Source organism: Lynx canadensis, chromosome A2, assembly GCF_007474595.2.
Source record: "Lynx canadensis isolate LIC74 chromosome A2, mLynCan4.pri.v2, whole genome shotgun sequence".
Classification (NCBI taxonomy): domain Eukaryota; kingdom Metazoa; phylum Chordata; class Mammalia; order Carnivora; family Felidae; genus Lynx; species Lynx canadensis.
This window is the reverse complement of record NC_044304.2, coordinates 38,829,791-38,844,017: the sequence shown is the minus strand read 5'-3', so window position 1 is coordinate 38,844,017 and position 14,227 is coordinate 38,829,791. Positions and strand designations below refer to the sequence as shown.

Here is a 14,227-nt window from a genome sequence, read left to right as displayed (position 1 = left end):
GCATACATTATGTTCTGACTTGATTTGTGGCTCGAGGCACATTTGCTAGGTGTCTCCAATTAGCTTGCTAACTCATTAGCATACGGGGACCTTCCATATCCCCGTCTCCTCCTGCCCTGCCCAACACACAGAAACTGGCTGCTTATTAGCTTACAATACGAATTGATTACTGTCCATGGGTTTATTCAAGTGGTTTTCCATTTTCCTGTAACTAGATTTATGATGTCAAAATCTTAAACATACACTGGTCAAAACTAGCCTAGTAATAGGTAGTCTTTTTCATCTTCTAGGTTTATTTCATTCTAAGAAATCAGGTCAAAGTTCCTATTTTTCCAAAGGCAGGTTAATTCAACAGTCAACAGCAGGCTGAATGACCTGATAGTTGGAAAGAGTGAGTGAATTAAATAAGTATAATTTTTTTTTAACTTTTTAAATACAATTCTAGGATATCAAGTACTCCTGTCAAAGGAGTGAAGGGAATCGAATATTTTAAGTACTGTTGCCGGTAATTGTTGCTTCAAAAAGCATCATTATTAGTGCCTGAAGCAATAGTAGTTTCTATTTCAAGACTTGGAGTCTATAGGTATGAGGTTGCTTATGGGATTTTTTTTTTTTTATGTGTATTTATTTTGAGAGAGAGGGAGAGTTTAAGTAGGGGAGGGGCAGAGAGAGAGGGAGACAGAATCCCAAGCAGGCTCCAAGCTGTCAACACAGAGCCCAATGTGGGGCTCAGTCCCACAAATTGTGCAGTCGTGACCTGAGCAGAAACCAAGAGTCAGACATTTAACCCGCTGAGCCACCCAGGCATCCCATGAGGTTGCTTGTTTGGTTAAGCAGCTCACCTCTGTTAAAATAGATGCCTTTCTGGTCTGTTACCTTCACTGTGTTGACAGTATCTCTTCTCATGGTTGCAAGATGGCTGCTGTGGCTCCCAATGCCAAATCCTCACCAAAAACACCCCCAAAGAAAGGAAGTGGTAGGGCTGGGGGAAGACAAGAGAGCTCTATTCTTGGGCTGAGTTGGACCCCCAGGGTCTTGTCTAAGTTGAGGAAAAGGTATAAAGAACCCCTTTGACTCAGACTAAGTTTGCTTTAACTTCTGTTCACTCCAGAAGCAGCTAAAAAGCAATGCAAAGGATATTATTGATTTCGGTCTAGAATGTGAGTGGGTGGAGACGGTTTCCCATTACCTCCTTTGCCCCTCACGGAGAGGATCCTGAAGCTCAGCGGCCTTGGCAGGTGACGCAGAATGACACATCTGCCAGGTGAATGGAGAACAGTATTTTACATCCACTGCACTTTCTAACCCCAGATACCTCAGCACACAGACAATTCAGAATGCCAGTAAGACCATAAACTTGCTACTTAACCCACCATGGCCCTCGGATCTAAAGAGTAGGTTTGGAGACTGGAACGTTTTGCAGGGTTTGCCCTAGAACCGTCTTCCCCCCTTTCCTCCCCCGTGGCAGCTAGTTCACTCCTAATGTCTAGGAATTCACACCTTACATCTGAACGCTTAGTAGCAGTTGCATTGGGGAATGGGCATGAGGACTTTAGACACAAGGAACAATACATGCAAAGGCTTGACACATTGAAATCTGTTCAGGGTATGGCGGTTGTGGAGTGGCTGGAGGGCAGGGCCTGGGAAAGGAAAGGACAGAGGTGAGAGCTAAGGGAGCTGAGAGCCACGGGCATACGCGAGGATTCATACAGGTAAACACAGTGCACCAGGAGAGCCCGGAGGAGGGTGGCTGGGCCAAGAAAGGCTTGCAAAATCTTGGATCTGGGTCCAGCATGAACCCAATGTTCACCAGGACCCAGAGGTATGGGTATACAGGTGAGTTCCACCTATGCCATCCCAGTTCTTAAATACTGCAAATATTGCCTCTGCTCTGGAGGGATTGGTGAGAGATTGCCAGAGAAGGGGACATAGGCTTTCCAAGGAGAGCATATACAAAGGTCATCATCAAAGGGAGGATGTCTTTGCATTCCATCCTGCAGGCCTTAGAAAGATGGTAAAGGTTAGACTGGATCCCACCACCCCACCCCCCCACCCCCATCCCTCTGCAAAAGGAAACCCTAGCTCAGCCCTAGGACCCAGCACCTGTTATCTTTTAGTGGGCAAGGCACTTGAGAAGGTAGGGGGTGGTGGTGAGATCCAAGACTTGGCAAAAGTAATTGTGCCATGTTTTACATCTTTCAAAAAGAGAAAGGAAAAAAGGAAAGGGAGAGAGAGAAGAATGGAGAGAGGGAATAGAGAAGAGGGACAAAGAAAGAAGGAAAAGTAAAAAAAAAAGTCAAGAAAGAAAAGGAAAGTGGAAACAAATATGGCAAAAAATGACAAGATTTGTCAAGGCTGGATACTAAATAGATTATTGTCATTGTTTATTGGCTTGTTATATGCTTCCCCACTTGAGATATTTCTTTTTTAAAAAAAGGAACAGTTAGGTGGAAATGTAAATAGATACCCCTTTTCTGCAAAGCTTATAGACATAGGATATCAAAACACGTAAAAATGCATAGTTTTGAACCAACAGTTCCATGCCAGGACATTCAGATGAAGATTTATGTACATGAAATCTATTTTCCATTGCCTCAAGTGCAGTGATTACCTGTTTATCTCACGGGAGAGTGGGAGGGGTGGAGACGTGCTAAATAAACTTCCCAAATAAACAAATGTGCTATTTTAATAGAAGTCTTCCCCAAAGACTTTGTACCTGTCCGGCAATTGATGAGTATTCTGAAATGCAACTAAACTTTTTCTTGATGATGTTTTATTAATTAGCAATCAAAGTACATGTTAATAGATTCATTGATCCAAAAGCTGTTGAGGTGTGAGGGGCTTTTTGCATCTCTACACCATTCCCCTAGACAGCTCGTTTCTCTGCCTCTCTTTGTTCTTCTGTTTCTTTTACAGTTGACTGTCATTTCTCATTACTCTTCACCCGAACTCTCATTAGAAATCATCCACCTAATCAGAATGAAGCACAACAAAACAGAACCACATAATCGAATGTGTAGACATGCCATCTGAAGCGAATCTCTGTCTGAGGGGCACCGGGGTGGCTCAGTCACTTAAGCGTCCCACGCATGATTTTGGCTCAGGTAATGATCTCACGGTTCGTGGGTTCGATCCCCGGGTTGGGCTCTGCACTGACAGCACGGAGCCTGTGTGGAATGCTCTCTTTCCCTGTCTCTCTCTGCCCCGCCCTGACTCGTGTTTGCTCACTCACTCTCTCAAAACAAATACATTTTTTAAGAAATAAAATAATAAAGTAAATCTTTGAACAAAGGCCTGTTGGTATATCTCCAGCCAACCGGTGTGCTTCTTAAAGGTGTTCTTTCTTGGATCCAACCACAACCCCTCCTAATAATCTCTGGACCATGCAAGCACTTCAGGTAATTCTTATGTATATTAAAATTTGAGAATCACGGGTTTATGGATTTTCCTGTTAAAAAACAACCACAAACTCAAATCCATATATAGAGAGCAGTCTGAACGGGTTGTCTCAACAGTCAGGTTGCTGCCTAAGGCTGAAGATGTTCAGGGGTCAAATGGTTTGGGCCTTGCTCCATGCCAGGTGCTAAATAGTCTACAAATCACATGGGCTTAGTGACTTCTGTTGTTTTGAACTTGGATCCCTGGGAGGCGGAGGAGGGTTAGATGAAGAGCCTGGGCCTGTCTGTCTTTGGGTTAGCTGAGATTTCTGGCAAGTGGCTGTCGGATAATTAACATCTACCTGGTCTCACGACCTGGGGAGGAAGAAGGTAATTGTTACTTGTATTTTCCAACTATGAGACCATCTTCAGACTGTCTTCTGCGGACAAAAAAGAATACTGCTGACCGTTTATCAGAGATAAATTGGCCACACCCTCATTATGACTTATCCCTCTTGCACTGAATACTTAATAGTTCATATTATACAATATGAACTACAATAAATTTCAACATATTTACTGTGCTCATATTTATTGTTTTTATCAAAATGATCACTTTGCTTACACTCGTCTTCCGTATGTTTATTAAAAAAAGTTTTAGGGGCGCCTGGGTGGCGCAGTCGGTTAAGCGTCCGACTTCAGCCAGGTCACGATCTCGCGGTCCGTGAGTTCGAGCCCCGCATCAGGCTCTGGGCTGATGGCGCGGAGCCTGGAGCCTGTTTCCGTTCTGTGTCTTCCTCTCTCTCTGCCCCTCCCCCGTTCATGCTCTGTCTCTCTCTGTCCCAAAAATAAATAAAAAATGTTGAAAAAAAAATTAAAAAAAAAAGTTTTAAAGCAATATATACTACTGCGTTCCTTTAAAGAAAAGATGTGCATCTTTTTATCTTGTATCTTAGCTAGACTCCAAATGCCTTAGATATTCTGATGGTCAACTCACTCACAGGATAATGGAACGAATACCGTATTTAGAAGTGTATCAGTACCAGTCACAGTCTCAAACAACAGCAACAAGAAACCACTCCAGAATGAAAATACTGGTATATTTGTATAATGCAAAGAGAAATACAGATATAAATCCTCAAAACGGAAGGTACATTAATAAAAATGTAGCATTATAAGCAAAAAATATTATACAGTACTTGCAGAAGTTAGTCTTTCCGTTTAAGATTACAGTGTGTCTACCAAATATTTAAAAGTATGGTTGTCATTATTAATTTAAAATATCCATCAGATGAACAGCACAGCTTAACCTAGCAAACATTTTAAGGAAATGCTTTGTCTTGTAGAAGTAGAGTTATCATTATATTCCATTCATTGATACCATGAACAAAAGGAGAACAGTTTTCAAAGTGGAAATTAGTTTCATAAGACAGAATAAAACTGGGCGTCTCAAAGCACAAGCTGTTTCCATAAACGTATTTTCATTTTTATTGGCAAAAAATACCTAAGCAATTCTGACTTAGTTCCGACTCTGCTTCCCAGAGCCTTCCCAATCCGTGAACCACAATCAGTACAAAAACATGCAATACTGGTTTTTTTTTCTCCACACCATCACTGACCAAAACACTTTTACTCTTTTTAAAAGTTACAATTTTACAGAAATGTTTCCACTCAAGATTGGTATAATACAGAGAGCAGTTGTTGCCGCTGATGTGTATTTTTCTAGTAGTATAAAGTAAGGTAGGAAACAAATCTTGTCACTTGTCACTGCTGAAAAAACACTGCCTCGCTACTTTACGCTCCCATTTCTGCTCTTCAAATTCATTACCGATACTGAACAAAGTTTTCAACGCTTTCAAAGAACCAGAGCAGCACAACTGACCCCACGGCCGGCAACTCAAGGGGGAACTGACGACAATTTCCCCTCCCCCCTTTCTCCTGCTTCCCACAGAAGACCCTCAAGAAACCAAACTTGTGAAGTCCCCTAGGTTCCTCTACTTCACTGCGAAATGTAATGCCACTTGAGGTTGTCAAAAATAGCTTCTGTAGAAAACTGGCCAAGGTCTTTAGGAAACGTTGCATGAAGAAAATTAGTGTAGGCTTTATTTAAAAAAAAAAAAAAAAAAAAAAAAAAAAGGAACACATGGAATAAAAGACGTCAGTACCAGTACAAAGACTCCAAGGCCTATTGTTCAGGATGAAAATATACTTAGTAGGACAAATGCACGGAGCTGGAGGTGGGGCTGGTACATCGAAACCCATCCCTCCCTCCCCCCCCCCACCAAAAAAAAAGTAGTCTGTACAATCCAAGTGCTTAACCACTTTGAGAGTCATTTTGAAGGCAGCTTAGAAAATTAATAAGGGGGCATAAGAGAGAGAAACGACGTCACTGTCCGAGCCAAAGGGAAAGGCCGGGTGGGGCGTACGAGGCAGGAGAGCCCCTCACAAGCCGATGCCTTTCAAATCGCAGGGGAGGGTGGCCTGGGTGGTCTGGGGGCTCTGGCAGCAGGGGAACTGGGCCCTGAAGCAGTCCCTCAGCTCCCTGTTGAAGAGGAAGCACACGACAGGGTTGATGCCGGCCTGGGCGAAGGTGAGCCACACGGAGGCCGTCAGGTAGGCCTGGGGGACGGCGCCGGGCCGCACCAAGACCCGCAGGTAACTGGCCACGACGTAGGGCCCCCAGAGGAGCAGGAAGAGCAGCGTGACGGCGTAGAACATCTTGCACAGCCTCTTCTCCGTCTTGAACTCCTCGAGCACGAGGAGGCGGCGCGCGCCGCGGCCGGGCCCCGCCGGCCGGATGCCCACGAGCGCGGGCGGCGTGGGCCCGCGGCCGAAGCCCGCCGTCCAGTTGGCGGCCGCCTGGCCGGTGGCGCCGGGGCCGTGGAAGGTCCAGTCGTGGCTGACGGCGGGCACGAGGCGCGCGGGCCGCATCTTGCGGCGGTCGTGGATGAAGAAGAGCAGGCGGAGGTAGACGAGGTGCGTGGCGCCCACGACCACGGCCAGCAGCAGCAGGAAGCCGAGCGCGCCCGGGGCGCCGTCGGGCCGCTGCTCCAGGGCGCACGGCGCGTCCTCGTCGTCGCCGCCGCCGCCGTCCAGCACCGGCGGGAAGGCCGCGGCCAGCGCCAGCGCCCAGGCGGCGCACACCAGCATGGCGGCGCACGGCCAGCCGGCCAGGCGCTCGGCGTAGAAGCGGTGGTGCGCGATGGCCAGGTAGCGGGTGACGCCCACGCCGAGCAGCAGGAAGGCGGCGTGGAAGCAGAAGAGCGCGGCCAGGAAGGCGAGCAGCTTGCAGCCCAGCGCGCCCGGCGGCGCCCCCGCCGCGGCCGCCGCACGCCGCGCCGCCAGCATGACGGCCGGGAGGCAGGCGAGCGCGCGCAGCCCGTCGGCCAGGCACAGGTCGAGCAGCAGGTAGTACGGGGCGCGGTGCAGGCTGCGCTCCCGCACGATGAGCAGCGCGAACAGCACGTTGCCCGCCAGGCTCACGCACAGCAGCAGGCTCAGCGTGGCCAGCTTGAGGCCCAGGGCGGCCGCCTCGCCGCCGCCGCCGCCGCCCGGCTCGCTAGCGTTCGCCATCGCGGCCTCCCCAGGCCGTGCGCTCCGCTCCGGGGCCGCTCCCGGCCTCGCCGCTCCCCAGGCCCGCCCGGCCCGGGCTCCGCCGCCGCGCGGGCCCCGGGGCGAGCTCCCCGGCCGGCGGGGCTCAGCCCGCGGCCGGCTGGCCCCTCCCGGGCTCTCCGAGCCGCTGCCGCGCCGCCGCCATCTCAGGAATGATGCGCGCAGGAGGCGACGGCCACTCCCTGCACCTTGGGCGCCGCGGGCTTCACTGCGGACAGGGCCGTGCCGCCGCCCGCAGCCCCCCGCATCCTCCTCCTTCTCCTCCTCCGCCGCCGCCGCGCCTCTTGGCTCTGCCCCCCGCCGGGCCCGCCGCCGCCGCTGCCGCCGCTGCCGCCGCCGCCGCCGCCGCCGCCGCGGAGCCCCCTCCCCTCCGCCGGAGCGCGCAGCGTGGCCGCCGCCGCCAGCCCCGCCGAGGCAGCCCGCGCCGCCCGGGCCGGGCTGGGCTGGGGGGCGCCGCCGCGGGCAGCCGCGGGGCCGGGAGGCGGCCGGGAGGGAGGCAGGGCCCAGGACGCAAGGTGGCGACAAGTCGCGTTTGGCCCCAGGTAACGGGGGTCCGGCGGCGGCGTCTGGCGCCCGCGCTGGGGTCACGGTGGCCGTGCGCAGGGGGGAGGTGGCTAGGGATGGCAGGGTCGGGAGGCCTGGGGGGAGGGGGGGGCGGGCAGGAATCTGTGGGTAGAGCCTTCTGCCCACTAGCTAATGATTAACAGTAGTGATCGTCACCGTCGTAATCATGTAGCCGCCGACGTTCAGGTGAGCACCGATGTGGGTGGCAGTGTTCTGGGCAGCTTTTCAAGCGTTATCAACCTGACGTTCACAGTGACTGCAAAGTTGCTTCTTTTCTTAACCTCACTTAGTACCTGAGGGAGCAGAAGCTTAGGGCTCAAGGGAGTTGCGAGCCAGTAAGTGGCGGATTCGAGTATCTCTAGGTCTAATTTCCAGGGCTGGACTCCCCGCGACTCTGCAGCGAGCCCTGCTCTCGGCCTAACCCGTGGTCCCAGTGAAGACATATGTGAGGGAAAAGAAATTCAGCGTTTTCTCTTAAGTGACCTGGAAGGTGCACCCCATAGCCCCCAGGGAGTCTGTTTTCTGGGTGAGCCTGAAAGGGCAGCCGATCTTCCGATCCTGAAATTCTCTCAAGGCTTTGCTCGCGCCGTCCCCCAGCCTGGTCCAGCAGGCTGCCCCCCACCCCACCCCACTCTTTGGGGCCATCCTTCTGACCAGGCCACCTTACTCTGTATCACTGCCTGATCATTTATTTTATTTATTTATTTTTTATCTAGCGCTTATCATTTATCATTGCATAGTTTTATTCGTGTTTTAAAATTCTATCCTTCCAGCCAGTCTCTAAGCTCCATGAAGGCAAGGGACCATGTCTGTTTTTTGTACTAGTCTATCCCAAATGCCTAGCGTAGTACAGCCAGAATTGAGAAATATGTTGTTTCTCAGGTACACTCACTTTTCTTTTCTTTTATGCAGAACATTATTTATTGCCCACCTACTATGGGCATGGCAGGCACTTTGATGGACATTTCCAGGAAGACATAAGATCATAGAAAGCCTTGAGTGTCAGGCTAAGGAGTCAAAAATTTCATCTGTAAGCAGTGAGGTGCCCTGAAGTTTTCCGAGGAGAGTGACATTGTTAGAACTGTGCTTCAGGAAGATTCTTTTGGCAGTAGTGCTTAATTAAGAGGAAGGACAGAATAGATCCTGAAAGTCTAGTCTGGAGCCTCAGACTTTAATGTACACAGATATCCCTGGGATGCTGTTAAAATGCAGATTATGACTCAGTAGGTCTGGGATGGAACCAAAGATTCTGCGTGTCCAACACGTTGCTAGGTGACGCTGTGTTCCTGGTCCACACACCACACTGAGTAGAAAGGACCTCAAGGACAGCTTGGACCTTTTGCGAAAATCTAAGTGATGGCCAAAGACTTAGGACCCCTAAGTGGCCAGGAGCATGTAGGCAGCTGACCAGGAAGTCTGCAAATATCTGTTGACAGCAGAGAAAAATAGATTTTGGAGGATATTTTGGTTAGGAAGTGTGTTTTGATAAGGGTAGTTTAAATAGGGACATGAGTTTCTGAACAAGAAGTCCAGAAGTCAATGGTTGCTGGTGTTCGATTATTGGCTCAAGGACTGAATTTCTGAAAGTCTTTTAGTCCTTCCCGTATGATCAGTAAGGTGCTGACTCTCCAGCCATTGCTTCTGCATTCCAGGCTGGAAAAAAAAAAAAAGGGAAAGGGCAGTTGGAAAGTGTTCCTGCCATCCAAGTAGGCCCTGTCTGAAGAGAGAGCATTTCAGAAGTCCTTTGTTACAGCAAACACCAACACAGTGTTGGCTGCCTACCGCCGGCAGGAAGGGAGTTTGGGAAATTGGTTTTGTTGTTGTTGTTTTGGGTGTGTGTTTTTAAACGTTGATTGATTGATTGATTGAGAGCAGGCAGGCATGCAGGAGCCAGGGAGGGGCAGAGAGAGAGAGAGATAGAATACCAAGCAGATTTCCTGCTTGGAAACCAGATTTCCTTCTTAGCGAAGAGTCCAGTCTCACACCTGTGAGATTGTGACCTGAGTGGCGATCAATCTGAGGCTTAACCAACTGAGCCGTCCGGGCGCCCCTGTTGTTTTGTTTTTAAAGCCAGGCACATAGCCATAGAGAATGAGATCCTGTCTTGATGTGGACCTTAGCACTTGGGGTGCTTCTGCCCTGAGGAAGGGGTGCCTTTCTTAGAACTCACACGAAGACGTCATATCTAGTTCCTTTATGGTGGTATTATGGCGACCTCTGTTTACTGAGTTGTTACTATGTGCCATGCACTGTGTTGAATACCTGACATGTGTTACTGCATTTAATCATTATGGGGACCATATGTAGCAGATACTGTGACAGGCTTCATTTTGCAGATGAGGCAGACAGGTTAATTTGTTCAGGCTTTCCCTACACGGACATGTGAGGGCTGGGATTGGGGTCAGAGCCTGAACTCACAACTTTGTATATGTTGCCTCTTTATCGTAACTGCAAAGAAAGTTATTGAGTTTCTAGAAAGAAAAACAATCAAGAACAACTGATGTTCACGTTCACAGAATTATGGCACCTTCAGGGAGGGAAGGAATTTTCAAAACCACCTAATCTAATACTTTTATTTGATACAGAAAGTCTCATTAATGGCTGCGTGGAAAGGAGAATCCAGGTCTTTTCATTCCTATGTCAACACCCTTCCCACTTAGTTGAAATAATAACCTTATTTGTCCTAATGTACACACGACACTGGATAAGTCACTTCACCTCATGGAATCTCACATGTTCCCATTTACAAAATGGGACGGCGGACCAACTGAATTCTGAGGGTCTTCAGTGATGAAATCCAGTTTGTATATGAGAAAATGAAAGTTAAATGGTTCTATAACCCCAAATGGGGAGAGTTTTTTCCAGAAAAGGACACAAAGGAAGAGATATTCGTCTTTTATCATTTAGATTTCTCTGTGTTTCCTACTTTTTTGTATGATTCAATATACTTTTCTTCGGGGTTTGAGATTTGGTTTAGTCATTTGCCCAGGATCAAATAGCAGAAGCAGCAAAGAAAATATATAAATCTCAGCGTTTATATGACTGCTGCTTTCATTCTCAACATTTGTTCAGTAGATTAATACTTAAGGAAAAGCTATTAACATTTTATTGCCAGAATCAACTTATTTTCCTTTTACTGTTTCTAGGAAGCATCCGAGAAGACTTTAAAATAGTTTCTTAGGGATGGACTTAAGTTCCTGGATCTCAAAGCAAAACAGCTCTATGAGATTTTTCTGTGCCTTTTGCTTATAACCAAACTCTTCCTTCCAAAATTCTGTTTGCTTTAGATAGAAAAGTTGGGATTTCACCGCCAAATCAATGATGTCACTTCTTTGCTGCACATGTAGACAGTGTGAGTGGTAATGGGAATCTAGACTGTTTGGAGGAACTGGCTGATGACAGATACAGTCAAAGCCATGGGTCCAATGGTCATGGGAATGAATTTGGCTGATGACTCTTGTCCAGCCTCAGGCCTTCATCTGACCTTGGCTAGTCATCTGCCAATGGGTGCGTTGAACACCAAGTTAGAGAAGGTTTGCTTGACTTAACCCCTATCCTAACTCTTAGAAAACATGAGCCAGAGTCTACATCCAATGGATGTTTGATTATTAAAGGATAGCATTCATATTAATCTCTCGTGGGAGAGAGTCATAACTGCAGGAATGAAAATAGACTGGGAGTTAGTTAGATGTACCGCAGTTCATATCCAAGTCCCACAGATTACTAGTGTGCATCCTTAGCCAAGTCCCTTGCCTTCTTTAAAACTCTGAGCTTCAAAGGCTTGTTGTGAGGAAGATACCGTTAAATGTGATCCATTTACAAAGAGGGTAGCACCTGGTGTGCACACCGGTGGTGCGTAATAAGTGTTAATTACAGTAACTCTTGTTTGCTCTTACCAGACTATAAATGCCTTGGATAACCATGACTTGATTGACTTCTGTATTTTTTACCGCAGCTTAGACTAGCAGGATGCCCTATATATAGTGGGTTCTCAATAAATGTGTGTGATGTCACACATATAAGATCAAAGGCGAAAGAAATATAACTGCATCCTAGAAACAGGATTTCTGACTCTGAGTAACCATTTTGCCTTGCTGGTGGAGAAAGAGATTACGACCTTATAAATATTTCTTGGGTTTCATCATGGCCCCTTACTTCTTCAAGATGTGACATAGCTCCAGGGTAACACCCAGATTGCACAGTATGCAGCACTGCACTAAGAATAGTGTGTGTATGTATATGTGAGGTATTTCATATGATGTTTGCTCAGTTGTTGCCATTTTGTTCCTGTCCTTGTAAACTGTTGTGGTTTAGTGATCTTAGCTGCCTCGTGCCACACTGAGGGTTGAGAATCCGAGCTAAGATGCATATGATATAGATGCATCCACACCGGTATGTCTGGGAACCAAGTAGAGATCCCCTGTTAGTTCCCCTTTCTCCTCCATTCTGCTTCATCTCTGGAGGCTCCCTATCTACTCTGGCAGAGGGAGAACCCAGTTCTTCCTTGATTTTCTGGAATTGAGTCCATTCCTCTAATTCTGTGGTTCCACAATTTAGGTGTTTAGGAAAATAAAAGGCCCCGGAAGCTACCGTGACATAAACCTCTCCTAAGCAAGGAAGCCTCCCTGCTTTGTGCTTGAATGTTGGGAAGGAATGGGGAAAACAGAGGAAGAAAAGTTGTCAGTTCGTATCTCACAATATTGTTCTTGCTGTGTGTATTTGTTGAATGAATGACTGAATATCATGTGTATATGCATGGTGTATTGTAACACTGTATTGAAAACACTTTTAATGGTTGCTGTTCTGCACATGCAAAAGAATGAAGTTGGACCCCTGCCTCACACCATATACAAAAATGAAACTCAAAATGGATCATACTCCTAGAAGTAAGAGCTAAAATTATAAAACTCTTAGAAGAAAACATAGGAATAAGTATTGATGACTTTAGATTATGCAGTAATTTCTTTGATATACCACCAAAAAAGATAATTAAAAAAAGAAAAAATAAATTGGATTTCTAAAACATTTTTAAAAGTTTGTGCTTCAAAGAACACCTTCAAGAAAGTGAAAAGACAACCCACAAAATGGGAGACAAATTTTTAGGTTATTTATATACATATCCTGTGTACAGGATATATAAAGAACTCTTATAACTCAACAGTAAAAAGACAAGTAATCCAATTATAAAAAAAAATGGTCCAATGACTTGGATAGGCAGGGTGCCTGGGTGGCTAAGGTTAACATCTGACTCTGATTTTGGCTCAGGTCATGATCTCATGGTTCATGGGTTCGATTCCCGTGCCGGGCTCTGCGCTGGCAGTGCGGAGCCTGCTTGGGATCCTCTCTCTCCCTCTCTTTCTGCCCCCTCCCTGCTCCTTCACTCATTCTCTCTCTCTCTCTCTTTCTCAAAATAAATAAATGAGATTTTTAAGAAGGGAGTAGGATAGGCATTTCCCCAAAAAGGCATACAAATGGCCAATAAAGTCAAGGAAAAATGCTTAACATCATTAATCATTAGGAAAATGCCATAGTGAGATACCACTTCCCACCAACTAGGATGGTTGTTACCAAAAACATAGACCGTAACAAATGTTGGTGGTGATGCGGTGAAATTGGAACCCTCGTACAATGCAGGTGGGAATGTAAAATGGTATAGGTGCTTTGGAGAACAGTTTGGCCGTTTCTTAAAAAGTTAAATGTAGAATGACCACATCAACCAGCTAGACTCCTAGATATATACTGAAGAGGAATGAAAGAATGTCCACATAAAAATTTGTACACAACTGTTTATAGATGCTTTTTTCAGAATAGCCAAAAGGAGGAAGCAATTCAAATGCCCTTCGGTGGATGAATGGATAACCAAAATGTGGCATGTCCACATAATGGAATATTCACTCAGAGAAAGGCATGAGGTGCTGATTCCTGCTGCAGTGTGGATGAACCTTGAAAACATTAAGCCACGTGGAAGAACCCAAATACAAAAGACTACATATTATACAAGTCTGTGGGTATGAAGTGCCACATAGGCAAATCCATGTAGACAGAAAGTAGATTGACGGTCGTCAGGGCCTGAGGGTAGAAGAGATTGGAGAATGGCTGTTAATGGGGTCCTGGGTTTGTTTAGAGGATGCTGCAAATGTTCTGAAAATCAGCTCTGGCGCTAGTTGCACCACCCTGTGAATGTCCTAAGGAAATACAGAACTGTGAAACAATTCCTGTTACAGTCAGGGCTGCACTGATGAATACATAATTGAAGGAAAACCTATCAATATCATGTAAATATTAAACTGGGGGTTGTAACACCTGAGACACAGTTGAAAAAACCATTACGCTGAAGGCAGTATTTTAATCACCTGAAGATGACCACTTCCAATATTTTTTTTAAATTTTTTTTTTAACGTTTATTTATTTTTGAGACAGAGACAGAGCATGAACAGGAGAGGGGCAGAGAGAGAGGGAGACACAGAATCTGAAACAGGCTCCAGGCTCTGAGCTGTCAGCACAGAGCCCGACGCGGGGCTTGAACTCACGGACCGTGAGATCATAAACTGAGCCTAAGTCCGACGCTTAACCGACCAAGCCACCCAGGCGCCCTGAACACTTCCAATATTGAAAAGAAATAAAAATCTACGCTAACATGTTATCACCATTTAAACTCTTGTTTGTTTGTTTGT

General features: G+C 46.8%; 1 protein-coding gene across 1 annotated transcript; it reads right to left on the bottom strand.

The window, feature by feature from the left end:
* Positions 1-4,456: 4,456 nt before the first annotated feature.
* Positions 4,457-7,012, bottom strand: GPR27 (G protein-coupled receptor 27). Its single transcript, XM_030307236.1, has one exon. The coding sequence runs from the start codon at positions 6,948-6,950 to the stop codon at positions 5,820-5,822; it is 1,131 nt and encodes a 376-aa protein (XP_030163096.1). The 5' UTR covers positions 6,951-7,012; the 3' UTR covers positions 4,457-5,819.
* Positions 7,013-14,227: the final 7,215 nt, after the last annotated feature.

Coding starts and splice junctions, on each gene's coding strand:
- GPR27 (XM_030307236.1), bottom strand. CDS start 6,950: ATGGCGAACGCTAGCGAGCCGGGCGGCGGCGGCGGCGGCGAGGCGGCC.